Source organism: Melozone crissalis, unplaced genomic scaffold (genome assembly GCF_028551555.1).
Source record: "Melozone crissalis strain CALT ecotype California unplaced genomic scaffold, PUWL_Pcris_2 ptg000034l_1, whole genome shotgun sequence".
Lineage (NCBI taxonomy): Eukaryota > Metazoa > Chordata > Aves > Passeriformes > Passerellidae > Melozone > Melozone crissalis.
In genome coordinates, this window is record NW_026535812.1 from 6535298 (window position 1) to 6554696 (window position 19399).

At 48.7% G+C, this 19399-nt stretch overlaps 1 protein-coding gene across 1 annotated transcript in view; it reads right to left on the reverse strand.

Annotated features, from left to right (window-relative positions):
* The window catches only part of VPS8 (VPS8 subunit of CORVET complex), a 64606-nt gene that overhangs the window by 2832 nt on the left and 42375 nt on the right, over positions 1 to 19399 (reverse strand). Inside the window, exons 35-43 of the mRNA XM_054282664.1 lie at positions 18500 to 18641; positions 17814 to 17903; positions 17353 to 17395; positions 16481 to 16584; positions 15360 to 15438; positions 13996 to 14078; positions 8091 to 8171; positions 6645 to 6814; positions 5910 to 6078 (exon numbers count right to left, since the gene is read on the reverse strand). Of these exons, the coding sequence (XP_054138639.1) occupies positions 5910 to 6078; positions 6645 to 6814; positions 8091 to 8171; positions 13996 to 14078; positions 15360 to 15438; positions 16481 to 16584; positions 17353 to 17395; positions 17814 to 17903; positions 18500 to 18641 (961 nt within the window). The remainder of the gene's footprint in view (positions 1 to 5909; positions 6079 to 6644; positions 6815 to 8090; positions 8172 to 13995; positions 14079 to 15359; positions 15439 to 16480; positions 16585 to 17352; positions 17396 to 17813; positions 17904 to 18499; positions 18642 to 19399) is intronic.

The following is a 19399-nucleotide window of genomic DNA, read 5'->3' on the forward strand; positions in this document are numbered from 1 at the left end:
GCAGCAGCACTTGGGTGTCAGTGGAAGGTGCTGGGCTCACCCCACAGCACAGCCTCTGTTTCCAGAGCTGACCATCTGAGATGGACCCTTCAGCACCTCCAACCCATTTCCAGCCACATCCCCACACCCCCTGGGAAAGGCCTCAGACAAGACACAGAGCCCCAGAGAGGCAAGTCATCTCCTGAGGATCTCGGCCAGGAGGAAGGGAAAAGGCTTTTTTCATTTCCCAGCTCTCCCAGATCCCACCCCTAATGCTAATCTCTGTTGCATGTTTCTCTTGCACGTATTCCACCCCCTCTGGTAGTCACCACACAGCCCTCCCAAGCTTGCAATTATCTTTAATTTAACAGCTACAAATTCCATCATCAGCCAGTGCTTAAGCAAAGCAGATTCCAACAGTTTGAGCAGAGGCACTGCCCATGGTCACACCAAGAGACCCATCCCAGAGCTGCCCCTCAGCCATTCCTTCCACACAAGGTATTGCTGCATCAGTCAGAGCTTCAGAGCACCCACTGCCCCAGGGGCTGCTCCCCTAACACAGAGAGATGCAGCCAGAAGTCCAGGGGAGGGTTTTGGGATTCTGAGGAACAAAGGCAACCCTCCCACACTGCATTTACAGAGCTGAGCCCACAGGCAATGGACACCAGGCCCACTCTTGGCCTTCCTCCCCTGCCTCACCATGGCTCATCAGCCTTACAAACAGGTACCCAAATTGAGGGCTCTAATGAAAACCCAGCCAATTAATGTTAAACTCAGTAAATCTACCTCTCTTATGTTACATAAGGCCCTGCTGCTTTTAGGGTACTCCCAGGAACCCAGAATGACCAACCAAAGAAAGAGCAAGGCAGGCTGTGACCCAAAGTCACTGCAATGACAGTGACATTACAGAGCTATTAAGGAACTTCAGGGAAACCTCAGGACACCCCTCTGAGAACAGCAGGGTTCTGCTGCTGCTGCTGAGCTCTGCAGAGCCCCTGCCCAGGGACACTCTGGGACAGGCACTGTCCAGCCCACAGCTGCACAGGGAACAGCCTGGAGTGTCCCTGGGACAGCCCCAGAGCCTCCAGAACCCACCTGTGCTAGCACACAGGGCCAGAGCCTGGCAGCCAGCAGCCCCAGGTGCCCAGGGCAGAGCAGCCTCCCCAGCACAGGCAGGCTGTCACACAGCCCTGGCAGCACAGGGGAAAGGCAGATGTCTGTTGTTTGCAGCTGAGCTTGAGGAGCAAACCTCCCACTCAGGGCCTGGGAGAGCACAGGTCTGTGTGTGCTCTCTCAGTCACTGCTGCAGCCACGTGAGGCTGCAGGGACAGGAGGGGAGGGCACTGTCTGTGTTAGACAGGGAGCACACAGGCACATCCCTGTGCCCCCACTCAGGCTCTGGGTAGCTGCTCCTGCCTTCAGCAGGTGCTGCTGGGGTATTCCCTTGGACTTGCACTGATGCCTTCAGCCAAAGGAGCAATAACACTGCCCAGAGTCAATGAGACAAACACAACCCCCATCCATCCTCCCTGGACACCAGGGCCCAGCAGACAGGGTGTTCTTTATTCTCCTGCAGGCTCTGAGGGAAGCATGGCAGCACATGGATTACATGTGAAAGGTGGCACCCAACAGGGCTGTGCTTCAGCTGAGCTCAGCACCTGCATCTGAGAATTCAGAGGCCCCAAACACAGATTTTTTTCTAGAGAAGAGCCAAGAGGCTCTTGAACAGATCCCACAGGGCCAGACTTTGGATTGTAGGCAGTGCAAGGAGCATCCTGCCAGGCTGCAGATTGCTCTGAAGCAAGGCCAGGGGACACAATTACAATTCATTCTGATATTTCTCAAAAAGCCCCACAAAACAACTAAACTCACCCAACTCCCCAGCATGAGAAGCTCAAGAAAACAGTAAATTTTGATTTAAAAGCTGTTACAGGATAATTTTTGTTTTCAAATCAGTCTTTTTCAATTTGTATTGTTTGCAGTTTTAGCTTTGGTGCCAGTCCTCCTCTACCTGCTCATGAAGACACCTGCACTCAGTATTCTTCTTACTAGATCATTTTGTTTCCATTACAAGCAATCAGAGATGTTCTGTCTCCAGCTCCTTCCTCACATGGATTTCCTGTTCCCTGCTCAAGTGAAGGAATCCACCTCCAAAGCCAAAGGACTGGATATCTGCTCAGGTAATTTGTACATGGGAACACTCTCCACAGAGGAGAGAATGTCCATTCCTGTAACTGTGTAAAACACTAATTATCTCTATGGTGTTATTGGGGGGATCACATCTGGATATTTTCAAAGTTACAGACCCCTTGGAAGTTTTTTGTATTCCTGGAGACAAGTTAATAACAGATTACAAGTTTTTACAAGTTAATAACTGTTGCCCTGAAAACAGTAACACCAGCTCTGTCTCCTGAGGATGCAGGTCATGTAACATCTGTCAACTCTAAAGTAAATTTTGGTGAAAAAACCCAACCTAAACCTTCACTTCTGCCCAAGAGAAAGCATGTGGTGCAGAGAGATCTTTGAGGTCACATGAGGGATGTGGTACCAGCCCCTCCCATGTGGGAATAATTCAGAGGCTCCAGAAGGCTGTCACAGGGAGGGACGTGGGAAAACTGCAGGACAGAGCCCAAAGGTAGAGCCTGACAAACTGGATTAACTATGGATCAAGTCCATTGTCCATCCTGGCGTGACTTGACAGGATTAAACTCCTGAATAAAACATATCTGCCATCTGGAGAGCTCCAACAGCAGCATGCTCAGAACTGCTTGGACACAGAATAACCAGAGCATGGCAGCTCAGGGGTTCATGGCAGGGCTCACGGCCCAGGAGCCAAGGCTCTTGCTCTCTCTGATCCCCAGTGCATAAGCTGGCAGAATAAATGGAGAGCATTTGCTCACTGAAATGAGGCAAATGAGTTTTGGGAGTCAGTGGCTGAGACATCCAGAGCCTTTCCTGCAGGTATTCAGGCAGTAGCCCAGCTGCTGAGCCCTCATCCCCCACACAACCACAACAAACACAGCTCTGCAAGTGGATTAGGGACCCACAACAAACACACAGCGCTGCAAGGATTAGGGACCCACAACAAACACACAGCGCTGCAAGGATTAGGGACCCACCATGAAAACAAGCTCCCATTTCTTTTAACTCTCATTTAGGGGATGCTCCAAGGTAGGGAGGGCAGGACAGATGATCTTCCAGCCCCAGAGGATTACCCTTGGGAAAGCAGTGAGGCTCAGGGGTAACAGAAATCACAAACTTTTGGTAGTAGAACCAGAGGAAAAGAAAATCCCCCGTGCCCCTCTTTCTGCTCCCCTTGGCTGGGGCAGAGTGTGCCAAGCCCTCATCCCAGCCAGGTTCCACTGAAATCCACACTGTCACTGATCCCACAATGGGTCAGTGCTGGCTTGTGGCACCTCTCCACCTCCCCAGTTTCAGGGACTGGCCCCAGCACCACACAGAGCACAGGGCAGAGGAAGCCCTGGCTCTTGGGCTGTCGTTTCACATACACATCTCAGCCACACTGCACGATTCAAAGTGACAGCCTTTGCCTGGGCAGGGCAGAATTAGTGCTGTGAAATGCACTCCAGATGCTCACTGGCATTTCTCAGTATGACTCTACTCCTAATTCAAGGCTTCCTAAGAAAATAAATACCTCAACTGAAGATCACCATATTAGATTTTGCCAACAGAGGAACTAAGCTTGCAGGGTTTTCAAAGGGGCTACAGGGAAACACACTCCCCACAGATCTCTGTGCAGAAGGGCCTGGGAGCCCCAGATCTGACTCTCAGGAGGGCAGGGCTGCAAACACAATGCTGTTAGCAGGACCTCACTCAGGATTTCCTGCTCACAAACACCAGCTGTGGAGCCAGAGCAGCTTGTCCAGCCCAGAGCTCTGGGTTTGACTGGGGCCAGCAGAGTCAAGAGAGGACACAGAGAAGCCCCATCTCCCCCAGTCTGCATTCCCAGCATTGCCCCAGCACAGAAACTCAGCCCAGGCCAGGTCAGAGGAATCCTTACCTCCCAGGGTTAATTAATGCTGCTGAGCAATGATTGTTCAGCAAACAGATTTCCTGCAGGAGCAGGAGATTCTCCACTCCATTGCCAAGTCTAAATACACTCAGTTTTTTTAAGATGTGACTGCACAACAGTCTGATCACATGCAAGTACAACAGTTAAATATTGTAACTTGGATATGTGAAGAACATCCCAGACTTGGAGAGGATATGGGACACAGGGAGGGGGAGCTGGGGGCCTGAGCAGTGCTGGGGCTGTGTGTGTGCAGAAGGAAGCCAGGACTTCCCTGCCAAGAGCACGTGACAGCAGCAGGGAAGCAGCAGCAGGGCACCATCCTGCACTGGGATGGCCTGGGATGGACATTTCCAGCTAGCACTACATGATCCATGCTGTAAGTCCTCTTCCCCATCCAGTCTCTCCACATCTCCCTTCAGGCCCTGAGTCCCAGCCAGCCCTTCACTTTCATCAGTTCAATAAAAGGAAACATCTCCTCCTTATCCCTGTCCCTGCCATGGCATGTGGAGCATTTCCCCTTCTTTCTCTACAGGGTCAGTCAGACTGATGTCAAAGGGGAGCCACAGGGGCTCCCTGACTGACTGCCCTAAAGGAACCCAGGGATAACCCAATTATAAAGCCCTGGAATCAAGTGTCAGGCACTTGAATGTGAATGCAGTTTTAGTAGTAAATTCTGCCTTTAGTTTTTAAACTACACTCCAGCCTATCACCCCCATTGATGCTCACTCCTTTGGGGCAGGAGTGCAGAGGGTGAGATGTGGGGCTGCTGAACTTTGCCAGCCTAAGATGCAGTGCCCTGATCCCACTGTGGCAGGACAGGACAGGACAGGGCACACACACTGCTCAGCCTGCTTGGACCACACTCCATCTCCAGGCTCCTGGGAAAGCTCTGCTGCTGTCACCAAAGCAAAAACTAACACAGCCTGACTGCAGAGACTGCCTGGTGCTCCAACAGGCCTGCAAGATTCCTTTCCCCACATCTCCCCAAGCAGGAAGGCTCTCCTGTGAGTGCAGCAGCTGACTCAGGCCCTCAGCCAGCTTTTGATCAGGATGGGTTTGGCAGGAATCGAAATCATCTGCTCCAACAAAACCAAAGTACTACTATAAAAACATACTCCAAGAGTGAATTATTTTGGTCCCAGGAGTGAAAACGCTGCTCTGTGCACATCCATGGAGTGACAAATGCACAAAGTACCCCGAGGCACCTGGGAACAAACCCTCACCCAGGGGCCACTGGAATGTGGAAGAGCAGAGCTCAGCTGCCCACATGCAACATCCCAACAAACCACCTGCCATGGGGGCTTAGCATCCACAGCCCCAGCCCAGGAAGAAAACAGCTCCATGCATACTTGAGGCTGTACCTCAGTTTGAATTAGGGATGATGAAACTTTCAGTGCACAAATACTGACAATAAATACAAATTAATTCTCTGTTCTCTCACCCAAATCCAGCTGCATCAATCTTGGTTACACTCAAGCTTCTTAAAATACTGTGCAAGCACTTAGTGAGTCAAATCAATCCCAGACCTTTTATCCAGAGCCAGATTATCTGCTGGGAAGGTGGAACAGGGGCTCCACAATCCAGCCACAAGGAATGTGCCTGCTTTCAATCTGAGATTTATATAAAACACACCTAAAAATAATTTGACAGGAATTGTCCACACAACCAGCTGCAAGCATCCAGCTGTCCCTCAGCTCCTAGACATTCTGGATGAACAAATTTCCTTGACTTCCAGAGTTGTACCCCCATCAAAATAAACTGGCATTCAGAAAAGTGACCAGTTAGCTGCTGCAAATGTTTGACAGGTACTGATCAGTCAGGCCTGGAAGCACAGACAGACAGAGAACAAAGTGATGATGAAAGTTTACCTGACAAGAAACCACCTCACAAAACTTACCTGTGCCAGGGAGGCTGCAGCCCCTTTCTTCAGCTCTGAGAAGTTCTCACTCAGCTTCCCTCCCTTGTTGCTGGAGTTGCATTTGTAGCACATCCACCTCATGAGGCCCTTGGTGACCACCCCACACTCCTTACTCAGCAGGCACAGCGAGTGGTACAAGTGGCCACAGCTGGAAGAGAGCAAGTGAGTGCTGGGAAGCAGGGCAGCACCTCTGAGCCCTGCAGGGTGGAGGGCAAGGGGCTGCCCAGTGGGCAAAGGCTGTTTTTGGGAACCAGCAGTGTATCCTCACCCTCCTGCTGATTCCCAGACTCACAGAGCCAACACTGGATGCCCATTTGCTGACACAGGTGAGACTGTAACACCAAGGTAACAATGATTTCTCCTTATTTTACAGACACCTGGGCACACACAGCACATGGGAGAGGCCAGGGCTGTGGGAGGTCCCAGATGTGCAAACACACAAATGAGCCCAGGGTGCTGCAGTGCCCAAAGCACACTGCTGGGAGAGGGGACAGAAAACTGACAGCCAGCTCCTGGGCCTGGCAGAGCTGGCTGCATGCAAAGCAGCCTCTGATGGGTGTGATCAGCCAGCCCCTCACAGTGCAAGGCAGCAAGGAGGGAGGTGTGCTTCCAGGAATACAGATCATTACCCAGGCAAGCCAACCAGTGAGAATTTGTTTCCCCTTTTAAAACTATTAACAGGATCACAGCTGCAACCCCATCCCTTAACTTTACCTGAAAACAATGATTTCATCAGCAGTTTCTTGCCTCCTTTTGTACTGCTGGAGACAGATGCAGCAGTAATCCTGCTTTGGGGTCAGGCCTCTGGTGACAGAGGCTCTCAGGTTACACAGGGACCAGTGGAGATCGTGGTTTAGAAGGCTCGTGGTTGTCTCTAGCAGGGTCTGTGTGGAAGGCAACACAGAGAGCAGGTCAGTCTGTCACCTCCAGACTGCAGAAACTCCCTGCCAGCCAGTTCTTCAGAACAAGCCACTTAGCAGCTCACTAAGAGCAGAAACAACCCAATAAAATCACTTCTCCTATGTTTTCTCTCCCCGACCTCAAAACATTTATCCTTTCATCACACGTTAATGGAGCAATTCCTCTGCACTCTCAAATAGACAAGTCCTGTATTGACTTTTGCCCAAGAGCATTAACAGAGAGATGGCAGGCTCATTTTGTCATCTTCCACATCAAACCCCCTTTTTTTTGCTTCAACCTGGCAAGCTATTGCTTATATCCCCATTTTAGGAGAAATGTGCTAATAAAAATCAAAGCTCAAATGCACCATGGCAATTAAAGTCTTGAAAAAAACCCTGAACTGCTCATCTGCTTGTCCTTCCCAATGGATGCTCATTTTCCAAGAGCCAAAAGAACAACCCTGAGTTTCCAGCACCAAGTTTCTCTCAGCACAGGGGCTCTGCTTCCTGATTCATCCCAGCAGCAGCTGCAAAAGCAGCACCACAGGATCCCAGCTGGGCACACAGCCTGTCCCAGAGCTGCCAGGCAGGAACAGGGGCTACCCAGGCCCTCTGCAAGAACCCAAACCCAGATAAAGGCTCCTGGTGTTCAGCCTGCACAGCAAAGCAACTTCCCACTGTGTTTCTGCACTGGCTGCTGGTGCCTGGGGGCCCTGAGCAGAGTTGGGACAGCTCTGCCACACGATGGGGGAGAGGGGCTTGAAGGAACACTGCATCCTCAAGTGTGGAGACTGCCTGGGATTTGGGACCGGACTGAGAAAAGCAGGACTGAGATTAAGAGGAAATCTCACCAGGACACAAAGGAAGTGCAGCATTATCACTTGGAAGTGTAAAAACAGCCTAATTTAAAAAGCTGTTATTTAAAACTGCAAAGAGACAAAACATATCAGCTTTGTGCCTTTGAATCCCTAACTGCAGGATGAGCTGGAGAAAAAGCAGATGTTTATCCTTCTGGTACATTTAACACAGAACTGAGCTGCAGAGGTGTTCACCATGTACCTGTCAGTCCCTTCACTTGCAATCTGTGAGCAAACCAAACTCCTTCCCCATCCCCCAGTCACACAGAAATCACTCACATGCCCATTGACTTTGCCCTGCAGACAGAAATGACAAATAAGAGAGAGAGAGAGAGAGCAGTACGCCAGGCAGCTAAAATGATGCTGCATGCACTGGTAGAGAGAACAGAACACAGGCAACTTACCTGTTCATAGTTAAAAGTGTCCAGCATTCCCAGGACAAGCCCTTGAATTTCACCAAGTTTCCCTTTTCCATAAACTGGATCCTGTATGAAGAAATGCAAAGCTGCAGTTGAATCACAGGATATGACCATTCTGATTCTTTTTAGGTCTTTTTTTCCTCTGGATTGGAGCTGCAAATGGAAGCTATGACTGCAGAGTTAAATATACTGCACATACACAGGTACAGCAGAATGATCCCACACACTGATGGGAAAAATCAGTAATTAGCAAAACTCAGTAGATAAGAACATCACTGTAAATTGGTGTGCCTGGGTCAAAACTGGAAACTCCATTCAGGAGCTGACTGGAGAGTACATGTGAGGAATACTGAAGGGAACAGCATGGCCAGGCAGCTCCCAGCCCCCCACTGCCCCATGCTCTTGCCCAGGCAGGGGTGCCCCATGCCCAGGCTCACCCCAGCCCCCTGGTGTGCAGGCTGGAAGAGCAGACCCCAGTCACTGCTGAGCCCAGGGGAACAGGCCCTGGCAGGGGAACAGGCCCTGGGGCTCTCCTGCTGCTGCAGGGCTGATTTTCACATGCCCTGAACAGCTTCATTGCCATGTCCCAGCACACAAGCACAGGGCTGTGGTACAGGTCATCAGCCTGTGCACGTCCCCCTTCCTGCAGCCCAAACAGCCCTGCACACCCACCCTGGCACCCCCTGAAGCATCACTTTGTGCAGGAAGCTGAGAGAAGCTGTCTAGTGGAGGGGGCAGGACACTGGCAAAAACAGAACAGCAAAATGTGAAAAGGAAGCTAACCCAGAGAGTAGAAAAATGGTGGGGACACAACAGAAACAGGAACAGCAGTGGGATAAACAAACTGGATAAGATGAAAGAGAAGGAGTAGGAGCAAGGCTGATTCCATGCTGGGACTGGGAGAGAAGAATTGAGAGTGACAAAGCCAGGTGACAAAGACGACTAAAGCAGCATGGAAGCTACACTGCAAGACAGAACAGCAAGCAAGTCAAGGAACTCTTGAACAACAGCCCTCAAGGGCAGTGTGACAGGCAGAAACACCAATGGTCAAACCTAAATACAAGCAGCCCTCAGTAACAGCACTGAGTCCAAAGCAGCTGTGGGTTTGGAGCATGTGGAGGAAGCATGAAGAGCTGGATGTGCTGCACAGGCTCCTTTTCTGCTGGGTGAACAGCACAGCACAGGAAGAGCATTGCACTGCAGGGATCATGGGGGCAGTGGGATTTCCAGAGAGCAGGAATGTGACCCAGAGCACAGAGCAGTTGGGCAGGCAGCCAGCAGCTCCTCTTCTAAAGTCCACAAGTACGTGGCCAACAGGTCACTCACAAACTGTCCCAGTCCCACAATTTCCACACAGCACCTCAAACTTCCTAAGCTACAAGTGGAGATTTTCAAAGTCACTGGTTTCCTGTCTTGACACAGAGCAGAAGAGAAGATGTGAAGAAGAGGGAAGAATAAAGACCCACCTGCAGCTTTGCAGAGGGAGAACACAAGTCTGAGGGCTTTCAGTTGCTGTCTTTTCCTCAAGTCATGCTTGATGATCTTTAAAAATAAAGGCAGCTGAGAAGAAAATGGACTTTCTTCTTTCCAGAGGAGGCCCAGGGTCTGGCCAAGCCTCACCCTGAGCCTGGCAGCCCAGTGCCAGCAGTGAGCCCGTGGCCACTCCCTACTGGAGCCATCCAATGGGATGGGCTGGAGCTGCCTCCCTGCTTCCAGCATCACACCCACAGCCCCCAGGTCACCTCTCCAGACAGCTGTAATGCTGCTAAATTGCAGCTTCAGACCCCACAGAACTCCAGCCACAAAAGCCTCATGGGATCAATTAGATTTACGGAGGAATAGCTTTCATTAACTCCAGCTTATAAAAACTGATCTCGAGTTGGAATTCAGGCATACTCCAGACATGGATGTGCCACCCCATGCAGTGGAACAGGCACTGCACCAACCAGGAACAGATCCCAGCAGCCTGCATGGCATCAGCACAAGGAGCCAGAGCCAAGCTGGCTGCCCTGGGCTGCCACCACCAAACAGATGGGAAGAGCTGGCAGGGCTCCACACCCAGCCCAGAGGTGCTCATGCAGCACTTTCAGCCACTTCTGTCTCTTCCATTTCCCATTTCTTCCTGGGTCCAGGAAATAGCACTTGCTTTGCTACCAGTGCTAATAAATTCCCTCTGCAAACACATTCACTTCAGCTTCTCCCCTCTGCAAGGAGCCAGAGCAACCACTCCACACACAGCTAATCCCAGTCCTGATCTCCCAAACTAGGAAGAAAAAACAGCCAAAGCCCTAAGCAGGAGTGGAAAAAATATAATGAGAAGCTTTCTGAATCTGTCTGCTTCCACTCTGGAACAGCTTTTAGAGAATCATTCCCTCCCCTCTTTGGGGTCCTTACTGGTAGCTTTTACATTTCTGGCTTCTCCAGTTCTCCATTTTGTAGGAGACATCAGCTGCATCTGCTTACAAAACATTCATGAAGGATTACAGCTTTGTAAGGGAATTAACACTCAACCTCTCAGCCCTCTTCAGAGAGCACTCACATCCTTAATAACATGGAATTTTTCTTAATGCTCAAGAGGATTCCTCTGGTATCTCCCCTAATGCGGTTGGTTCAGACTTCCCCGTTAATAAGTCACTCCAACATGATAAAGGATGAGCAGGGGCAAATCTATCAATTCTTATTTCACATGACTTCAGTTAGATAACAGTGACCCCAGTGCTGGGACAGGCAGGTGCCAGAGGCCTGAGTCCTCTCTGGGAAGCTGCAGCTCTGGCCCCAGCCCCTGCAAGGTGCCCTTTGGCCAAAGACTTTGGTTGCAAAGTTAACATTTGCATAAGGTATAATCTGTAAGCAGTTAAGCCCAGAAGAGGAAGAAAAACTGTCTGCTAAAATTGGAATACTCTAATTCCTCTTCAGAGAAGGCAAGATAATCTACCTCAGTTTACTGATGTTATCCACCTTCCCACAAAGCCCCCAGTGAATTCCTGGGCAGCTGTGCCACCTCCCAGCCTGCAGCTCCAGCATGTATGTGCCCTGTCACAAACCTTGAGCTCTGCTGAAACAGCATTTGAGGGCCCTGTCCGACAAGCACCACTTGTAATTCTACATTTCACCAAAATATTTGGAGGGCTTGGGAGAGGCTGTGTGCACCCCAGAGCCCGGAAAGGCTGGTTTCAGTATTTCCTTGTGGTCACAGTTAAGGTGGCACATCAGTAACACATCTAAGTGTCCTCCACAGAGCTCAGAGACAAGGCAGAAAGGTTTGGCACCAGGGTTTAGAATTTTGCATGGCTTCAAAGAGAAACTACAGAGCTCTGCAAAGGAACACCCAGCCAGGGCTAACAACACAGGGATCCTCCTGTCTGGGAAAGCACCATGTTGTGATTCTTCCCTGCAGGGCACTAAAATGGCATTCCCAGATAACACAAGGAAGCAGATGACTGCAAGGCAAAAACTCCAGTGCTCTCTGCTGCCTGGCTCCAAGGGAGTTTTCTTCCTGATCCCCAGCAGGGCCAGGGGTCAGAATGCCTGAACATTTGAGCTGGGCACTCATGCCAAGGCCACAGAACAAGACCTGCTCATCACCAGCCTGACACCAGCTTCCCAGCTGGACTCAAAGCAATGCTCTTCCCAGGGCCAAGCTGTGCATCCAAATAAACTTGACAGAAACCTCCCACAGGCATCCTCTGCCAGCCCTTGAGCAAGAGTTCAACAAAACATAGCTACAAACCCACAGGCAGCAGTGAACTGGAGCAGGGCAGTGCAGGAACCAGGAATAAGGGCTGCTGGTAAGGCAGAGTGAGTGGAAATGTGGGGGTTAAGGACAAGAGCACAGGGCTCAATGAAGGGTTTGTCCTGTAACAAAGGACACTGTCCCCACAGGAGGTGCCAAGCACTGAAGGCAGCAGACTGGTGAGACTCAGCACAGGCAAGCTCTCAGAAGAGACCATCTCCTGATGAGGAGGATAAGAAGTTGGGAGAGGTTTAAGTGAACTTCAGAGGTGAAAATCTTCTGAGGTGAAACCAGCCAGCAATTTCTGAAGGACACAGCTGAGCTGCTGGCATCTGTCAGAGGATCCCCAGGATGCAGCAAGGGGCTCACACTCTCTCTGCTGCCCACAAACAATCCAGGTCACATCACTCCACACACCTCAGGGGCTTGCAAATGCAGGGGTGTGAGTGAAATTTACAGAAGTGTTAAGAGGCAAAGTCAACTCAGGGATCCTGTGTATCAACACCACCTCCCCTTCCCTAGGATCTTTTCTTGATCTTTATGATATTATTTTTCCTACACCTGTTTTTCAGCTACAAGGTACCAACTACTGCCCCATTTTATGAACTTCTGATACCAATGCTCTTTACCTGGAATTCAGTCCTTTTCTCTGCATTTTAAGAAGTCATCATTTTTTGCTCTAGTTGTTCAAAATCTCTGCCCTTCCACATCTCTCTTTAGTCAGACTGAATTTGTCAGGCTGTCCAGGGAGGTGGAATGAGCAGGAGCAGTTCCCCCTGCTCCAAACCCATTGACCAGAGCTGCACATGCTGCTCTCAGTGATGCCTGACCCATTCCTGCCCTCAGTAAAGCACCTCACCTGATGCAGCCTCCCCTCAGCCTCCCAGCAGAACCCCTTCCCTCTACAACAGACAAAACATTTCCCTCCCCTGCTGCCTCCAGGACACCAGTGCCAGCTCCTGGAGGAGGATTTTCTATTGCTGCTAGAAGAGTCCATCAGAACAGAAACAGAATGACATACGTGAAGATTGCCATCAGCAAGGCTCTCCCTTCATCCCCAAGGAGAAGAGGATCTTCCTCCACACTGTCACACCTCCCAGCTGTGTTATCAGTGTGGTCACTGCTCTGACTCCCACCCCATCCTGGCAGTCCTCAGCACAAGCAGGGAAGCCTCCCATTCACTCACAGCTTCTCCATCCTTTCCTGCCTACATTAAACATCAAACAAGGTCCAACAGGAAATTATACCAAAACCTCAGCTCAAAGTAGACTAAATAAGTTATTCAAGAGCCATTAGGTTTCCTTAACACTTCCTTTGATAAAACCACATTTCATTTGAATACACTTTTTATCCATACTCTTGCAACTTGCTTTGCTATCTTAGGAGTTTGTTCAAAATCCAAGACTGTGAGTAACATTAAGATCAAACCAAGAAGCTGCTAGAGGTGTGTGTGCACCCTGTGAAGCTGTAAGGCCTTTTCCTCTCTCACCTGGAACAAAAACCCTGAACAGTGTTTCAACACTGTCCCAACCCTTCAATCATTCCACTCCACAACACAGACAATTCTTCTAATTCCTTTTCTGCATTTCTCAAGGTTTGTTATTAAATCCCAACATCAGCTTTCATCTGAGATTAACAATTTATAGTTGCCTGTGATCACTCAACCCAAGGTCCTGGTTAAAACCAGCTCTTCTGCAACTTTGCTACTCACTAACTGCATCTCTAAAATAATATTGCACCACCAATAATATTTTGGGCTCAATCATGATCTTTCTGCAAAGCCTATACACTTTGCTGTAGTGTCTTCACAACTGTCCATACCACAGCCTTCACTAAAGGCTTTCAACAAATTTAGTGCCAATTTTTAGGAAATTCCTTGTGGCTTTGCCCTTGAACCTGCCAAGTTTCAGTTCCAAGTAACTGCAACCTTTGAGGTACTATTTTATTTGGTTTGCAGGAGTTATTTCAATTACCTTCTCACAAGTCTGTGTGTTCCCACAAGTCTCCCCAGCTTTTACACCTTATGTTTCATCAACAGAACTTTTAGTGAAACACCGAACAGACAACAGCTGATCTCATCTCCAACAACCTGGGAACACTTTTCCCCAGTAACCCAGAGGCACAGCTTGGTGAAAGCTCCTTCCCTTCAGAACTCACCTGGAGAATCCTCTGCAGGATTGAGGGCAGAGCAATAAATGCAGCCATGTTGTTCAGCACTTGCATTGTCAAACTCTTCAAAGCTGGAATGTCAAACATAACAGCCACAGCAGTTCATCAGGATTCCAGGAGTAAAGAGAGATCAGTCTTACAGATAGAGAGAGTGTTTTATTTCAGGTCATGGTTTCTGGTTTGAAAATAGCTTTTATGTTTTCTCTCCTGCATGTACTGCACTAAGCACACAGTTTTTTTTACAGCATACAGGCTGTTTTCGATCCCACAATACCTCTGTATTCCCTCCCACACCCCCTGCAGTAAACACCCCCATTTTCACTTACTTGGTAACACCACCATTCACTTTTTCTACTGCTACCAAATCCCAGTTTGGACCTTTGTCTGTGTTATGGCCCACAGACTCTAAAAGTCCCAGCACTGATCTTTGCATGAAACTTGTGGCTAGATCCTCAGCATGGGTCTGAGATGGAGCAAAAGACATTATTCAGAGAATCCCAGAGTGGTTTGGGTTGGAAAGGACATTAAAGCTCATCCAGTCCCATCCCCTGCCATGGGCAGGGACACCTTCCACTACCTCAGGCTGCTCCAAACCCCATCCAACCTGGCCTTGGACATTTCCAGGGATAGGGCAGCTACAGCTGCTCTGGGCACCCTGTGCACGGTCCTTACCTCCCTCACAGGGAATAATTTCTTCCCAAAATCCCATCTAACCCAACTCCCTCAGCCTTTCCTCCCAGCAGAGCTGTTCCATCCCTCTGGTCACCTTGGTGCCTCCTCTGGGCTCTCTCCAGCAGCTCCAGCTCATTCCCTGCTGGGGACTGCCAAGATCAAAGCATCTAAGCCCCTTTTTAGCTCCTCTTATCTCTCCCACAAAAGGAGGCTGCTGTTCAGGGGTGCTGCTGACTCAGACGTGGAGTAGAGAATTTGGCTGGTGTACTCAAGTCCCACTGATTTTATCCATGGCAGCCAGGTGCAGGCAGAGGTGCACAAAGGGCAGGGCATGCACAATGACAGTGTATTCTATTACCTCAGGAGGTCCCCAAGAGCTCCCCACAACCTACAGAGCCTTTGTGCACATTGGGCACATTGGTTTCTTCAGGGACCACCCTCAATACAAACAACTTATTAGCACAGCCTGTGGTAGGCTGCTTCTTCCACACAGAACAAAATAAAGTAAATGAGAAAAACCCTGTGACAGCTGCAGCCTACCAAACACCCAACCCCAGCTCCTGCCAGTCAGGGAGCAGAATATTAAGGAATTGTGTAACAAAACAATTTCTATTCATTCATCAGAGGAAAGACAGTACACAGCTTTTATTATTTGGGGTCACAAATGCCAAAGTACTCACATTCAGAGTGTGGACACTGTGATGAACCAGAGGATTTCTGTGGGGACATCATGGCCTCAAGCAGGGGAAACCAGAGGGCCTGGAATCATGGAATGTGAGGAGAGAACCAGTAAGAACAGGGCAGTGCTAAAAACAAGCTGTGAGCAATGCCAGAGGCCACCAGCCAAAACTCACTTTCACATTCTGAGAACAGAACTGCATTTCTGATAACTGCTGTGGGACAGAGCTGAAACATGGCAAAGTACCCTCACAGAGCAAAGCACTTCACTGGAATTGTGACAACAATCTGTGTTTGGTTTATTCAATCCACAACTACTTCCCCATGTGAGAGGCAAACTCTCCAGGGCAGAGACAGCTCACAGAGTGGGTAGCACAGCAAATGGATCCCAAATGGGAAGAGACATCTAAATTCTCTTCCTATCTGTTGCAGAATGACACCATTGCAGTGAAGAAATGGAGCAGGTCACTTCTCACACTGGGCAGTGCTTGAGAAGAAATTAGAGTTCTTGACTTCCAGCCATGCCACCTCCTCAGGCATGGGAACAACATTCTCTGTTCTGAGCTCAGAAATTACATAAATTATGCAGAACCTTAAGATTAAAGATGACTTTGTGTGACTGACATGGGCAAAATAGAAACACAACCTCAGTCTGAGGGGATGGGCAAAGCCAGCTCCCTGTGCAAGAGTTCAAGGCAGCTGCATTGCCTCCCCTCTCAGAGCTGGCACTCAGTTCAGGGGCTGTGAACAGCTCTGCAGCCACAGTGACAGCAGCAGCAGCTTTGTGCCACCAGGAAGCTGGCTCAGAGCTCCCAGTGCCTCTGCAGTGTCTGACTGACATCTGTGCCCAGCTTCCATCAGGAGCTGCAAAGGGGGAAAGGGCAAGGTCTCATCCCCTCCTCCCTCTGACCTGAACTTCGTGCTTCACCCTCATGAGTGAGGATTTCACTGTTATGGCTCCAAACCCTGAAGCACCACAGGGACACCACAAGGAGAGGCAAACAGTGACTGCCTGGACACACCAGTGCCCAATGGATGTGCAGGGCAAGAGCCATTTGAGGCAAAGCCTCAGGAGACCCAGAGGCCTTGGCTGATTCTGGTGACACATTTTTGACTGCCTTACCTCTCGCTGTTGCTGGTCTAAACTGTGTGAATTCCTCTGGCAAAGAGCAATTGTTTTCATTAAAGTATCTTCAATATTTTCCAGCAAGGAGGGTTCAGCTGAGCCTAAGTGTCAGGGGGAGGAAAAGCAAATTAGCATCATGAGAACTGTTAGACAAGTTAACTCCCATTAGATAACTATCAATCCTTCTGCAAAATAAAATCATGCTGCTCATCTTAAGTCTGCTCAGTACTGTCAGCAACTACATTATAAAGACAAGTTCAGATTTTTGGCACTTTTCCTGACTAGTACAATAAATTGGGCAGGTAAAACATTTCATTTAATCAAATAAGGAAGATCTTAGCTGTGGTTTAGGATACAATTAAGTAACAACTATGGGCACTGCATTTAATTAGGTGCCCATGAGTCCTTGGGCTAGTGAATAGCACATCTGTGCACACACTCATTTTCTGTGGGCAGAACATTCTTATTTATATATCTGAGAAATTTGCTTTCAAAAGAGCTACTCCCAACTGTTTCCCATCACTGTTCCCATATAATGCCAGCTGAAGCTCAGTGATGAATTTGAATGGATTCTGAGATGGGAAATGTGTTTGGTAAGCCAGTGAGAGGACCAGTCCCAATGGGAAAAGCTGACAGGGTCCCTGACACCACACACACACAAACCATCCCTCACAGTGATCAAGGTCTCTACCAAGATCAGAATACCAGAGTGAGGGAGTGTCATCCAAATAGCTTCCATATGAACAGTGTCACTACAATGCCTAGAAACCTGAAACAATCTCATTATACCAGCTGTCAGACACAAGCACTTCACATTTTGTGTTTATCTGTCTGTTTTTAATAGAAAATGGAATTTAACTCAGTCTTACTTTCATCATCTTGAGTAAGCACCAGCAACTTGCTCTGCAATCGCTGAAACAAAAGAGAGGACACAGAACAGTCAGCTTGGGAGTTTAATCCCAAGAATCCTGATAGAAATGTTTCTCAAAGGTGTGGTTACACAGGCTTGTCCCCATTTTCCTCCCCAGCACAATTAACATGGCAAACAGCTTTCCAAGTATGGAAAGAAAAGCAGGAGCTGAAAGATTATTTTTGGCTATGAAAAACAAATTTCAGCATCTAGTATCTTCTAAATATTTGAAGATTTGTCAGAAAAATATACTGATGTTTTGAGTATGCAGACACCTCCATTTATTGGTATTTGACCAATCCTTCCAAGGATTCTAGTGGGAAACAAATTGAGGAACAAGGACAACATCCAAACTGAGCACAGGCCACTGTGCTGATAGCATGGCAACAATGCCACATTCAGGATTTGGGAGTACTGTACCTCAAGCATAACCAAAAAGGCACCATGGATATCTCCCTTCTTCTCTAGTAAGTACGAGGAAGCCTCATGGAGCTGATGTTTTTGGGTTATCTGAGTTGAAAGAAAAAAAAAGGTAAATGTCTGTCTGAAGAAAGCTGCCAGTGTTTGTTTATCCACAAGACAATGCCAAGCAGATGGCCAGGGCTGGGAGTGCTTTACCCAGGCTGAGCAGCTCTCCTCCATCTCCTTTTATTTCTCAGCTTGCACTATTGCCACCACCAGCACTCAAAAATGACTGGTACAATTTCCATACAGAGAAGGAACAGTTGCTCTCCCAGCACAAGGCAGATTTTGGCAGTGCTGCTTTCCAGAAACCCCAGGCCTGTGATTTCATATACCCCCAACATGATTAATTAGCAGCAACACAGCCACCCTCCACTCTGCAGTTTCTCAGCAGCTTCAGAGCACTAACAGCCCTTTCTTATGAGCCCTGAGACCCAGCTCAGTGTTAGTCTATTAAATATATCTACCTGTGCTGCAGAAGAGCAGTTTAGCAGCTCAGAGGGACAGAGAGTGCTAGATACAGATTGGAAGAGCATCCAGGAACTAATCCAAGCCTAAAGTAAAGTATCTTTAAGCAGTGTAAAGGGGTAGGAGCTGCTTTGAATGCATCCCATGGCCCCTGTCATCATTCATCTCTTTCCTACCTGGATGGTTTCCTCCAGTCTGCAGCATTCCAGAACTTTCAGTGTCTCCAAAACCTGGTCTGGGCTGTACTGACAGAGCAGCTCGATGAACTGCTCAGTGACACAGGGTGGGAGGTGTAGCAGGTCTTGGTTAATGCCTTCTCTGGAATAAAACAGGCACAAGAGACTAAAATCAAATCATAGCCCAGAAGTCTGGCTGGGAAGAAGAGTTTCTTATTCAATTGAGCGTTGTCTTTTATCCTTAATGCTGAAGTTAAAAAATCTGGTTTTAAGAGGAAAATGATGCTACTTCTACTAGTTACTGGTGCTGGAGGTCTCTCAGCAGCCATTTCATTTGTTCCACAACATATCCTCCTGATGCCTCAGTACAAATTAAACTCTCAAAGACCCCTGTGAAGAAAGAGACCAGCACAGACTCATCTCCAGCAACTCCATGGCAAAGAGGCACAAAGAATTAGCCTCATTTCCTCAATGAAACCTTATGGTCTGAGTGCTCTGTTCAGATCCTGATTGTCTCTGTCCTACAGACCTGCTCTGCATGTGCTGCTTTTTGCTTATTGTTCCTGAAATTCTTTTTTGACTTCCTTTACACATTTTAATGTTTCATCCCTTTGATCTACCTCACTGAGAAAGGAACTCATCCTTCTTTTAGAGAAACATCCCCCTTTTCAATCCCTGGGCTCATTATTAAGCAACCTCCTCATTGCAGAAACAGAAGAGAGAACAGAACTGTGAGCACTGCCCACGTCCCTTTGTCCAGACAGTTTCCTACTGATCTTGGTTTTAAAAAGAGCAACGTGAAGGAGGAGACTTCAGAGTGAGGAGGGAAAGGATGAGGCTTCCCTGGAGCCAGATACAGCACCTGCAACCCTTAAATGAACAGCAGCTCTCTGCCACTGC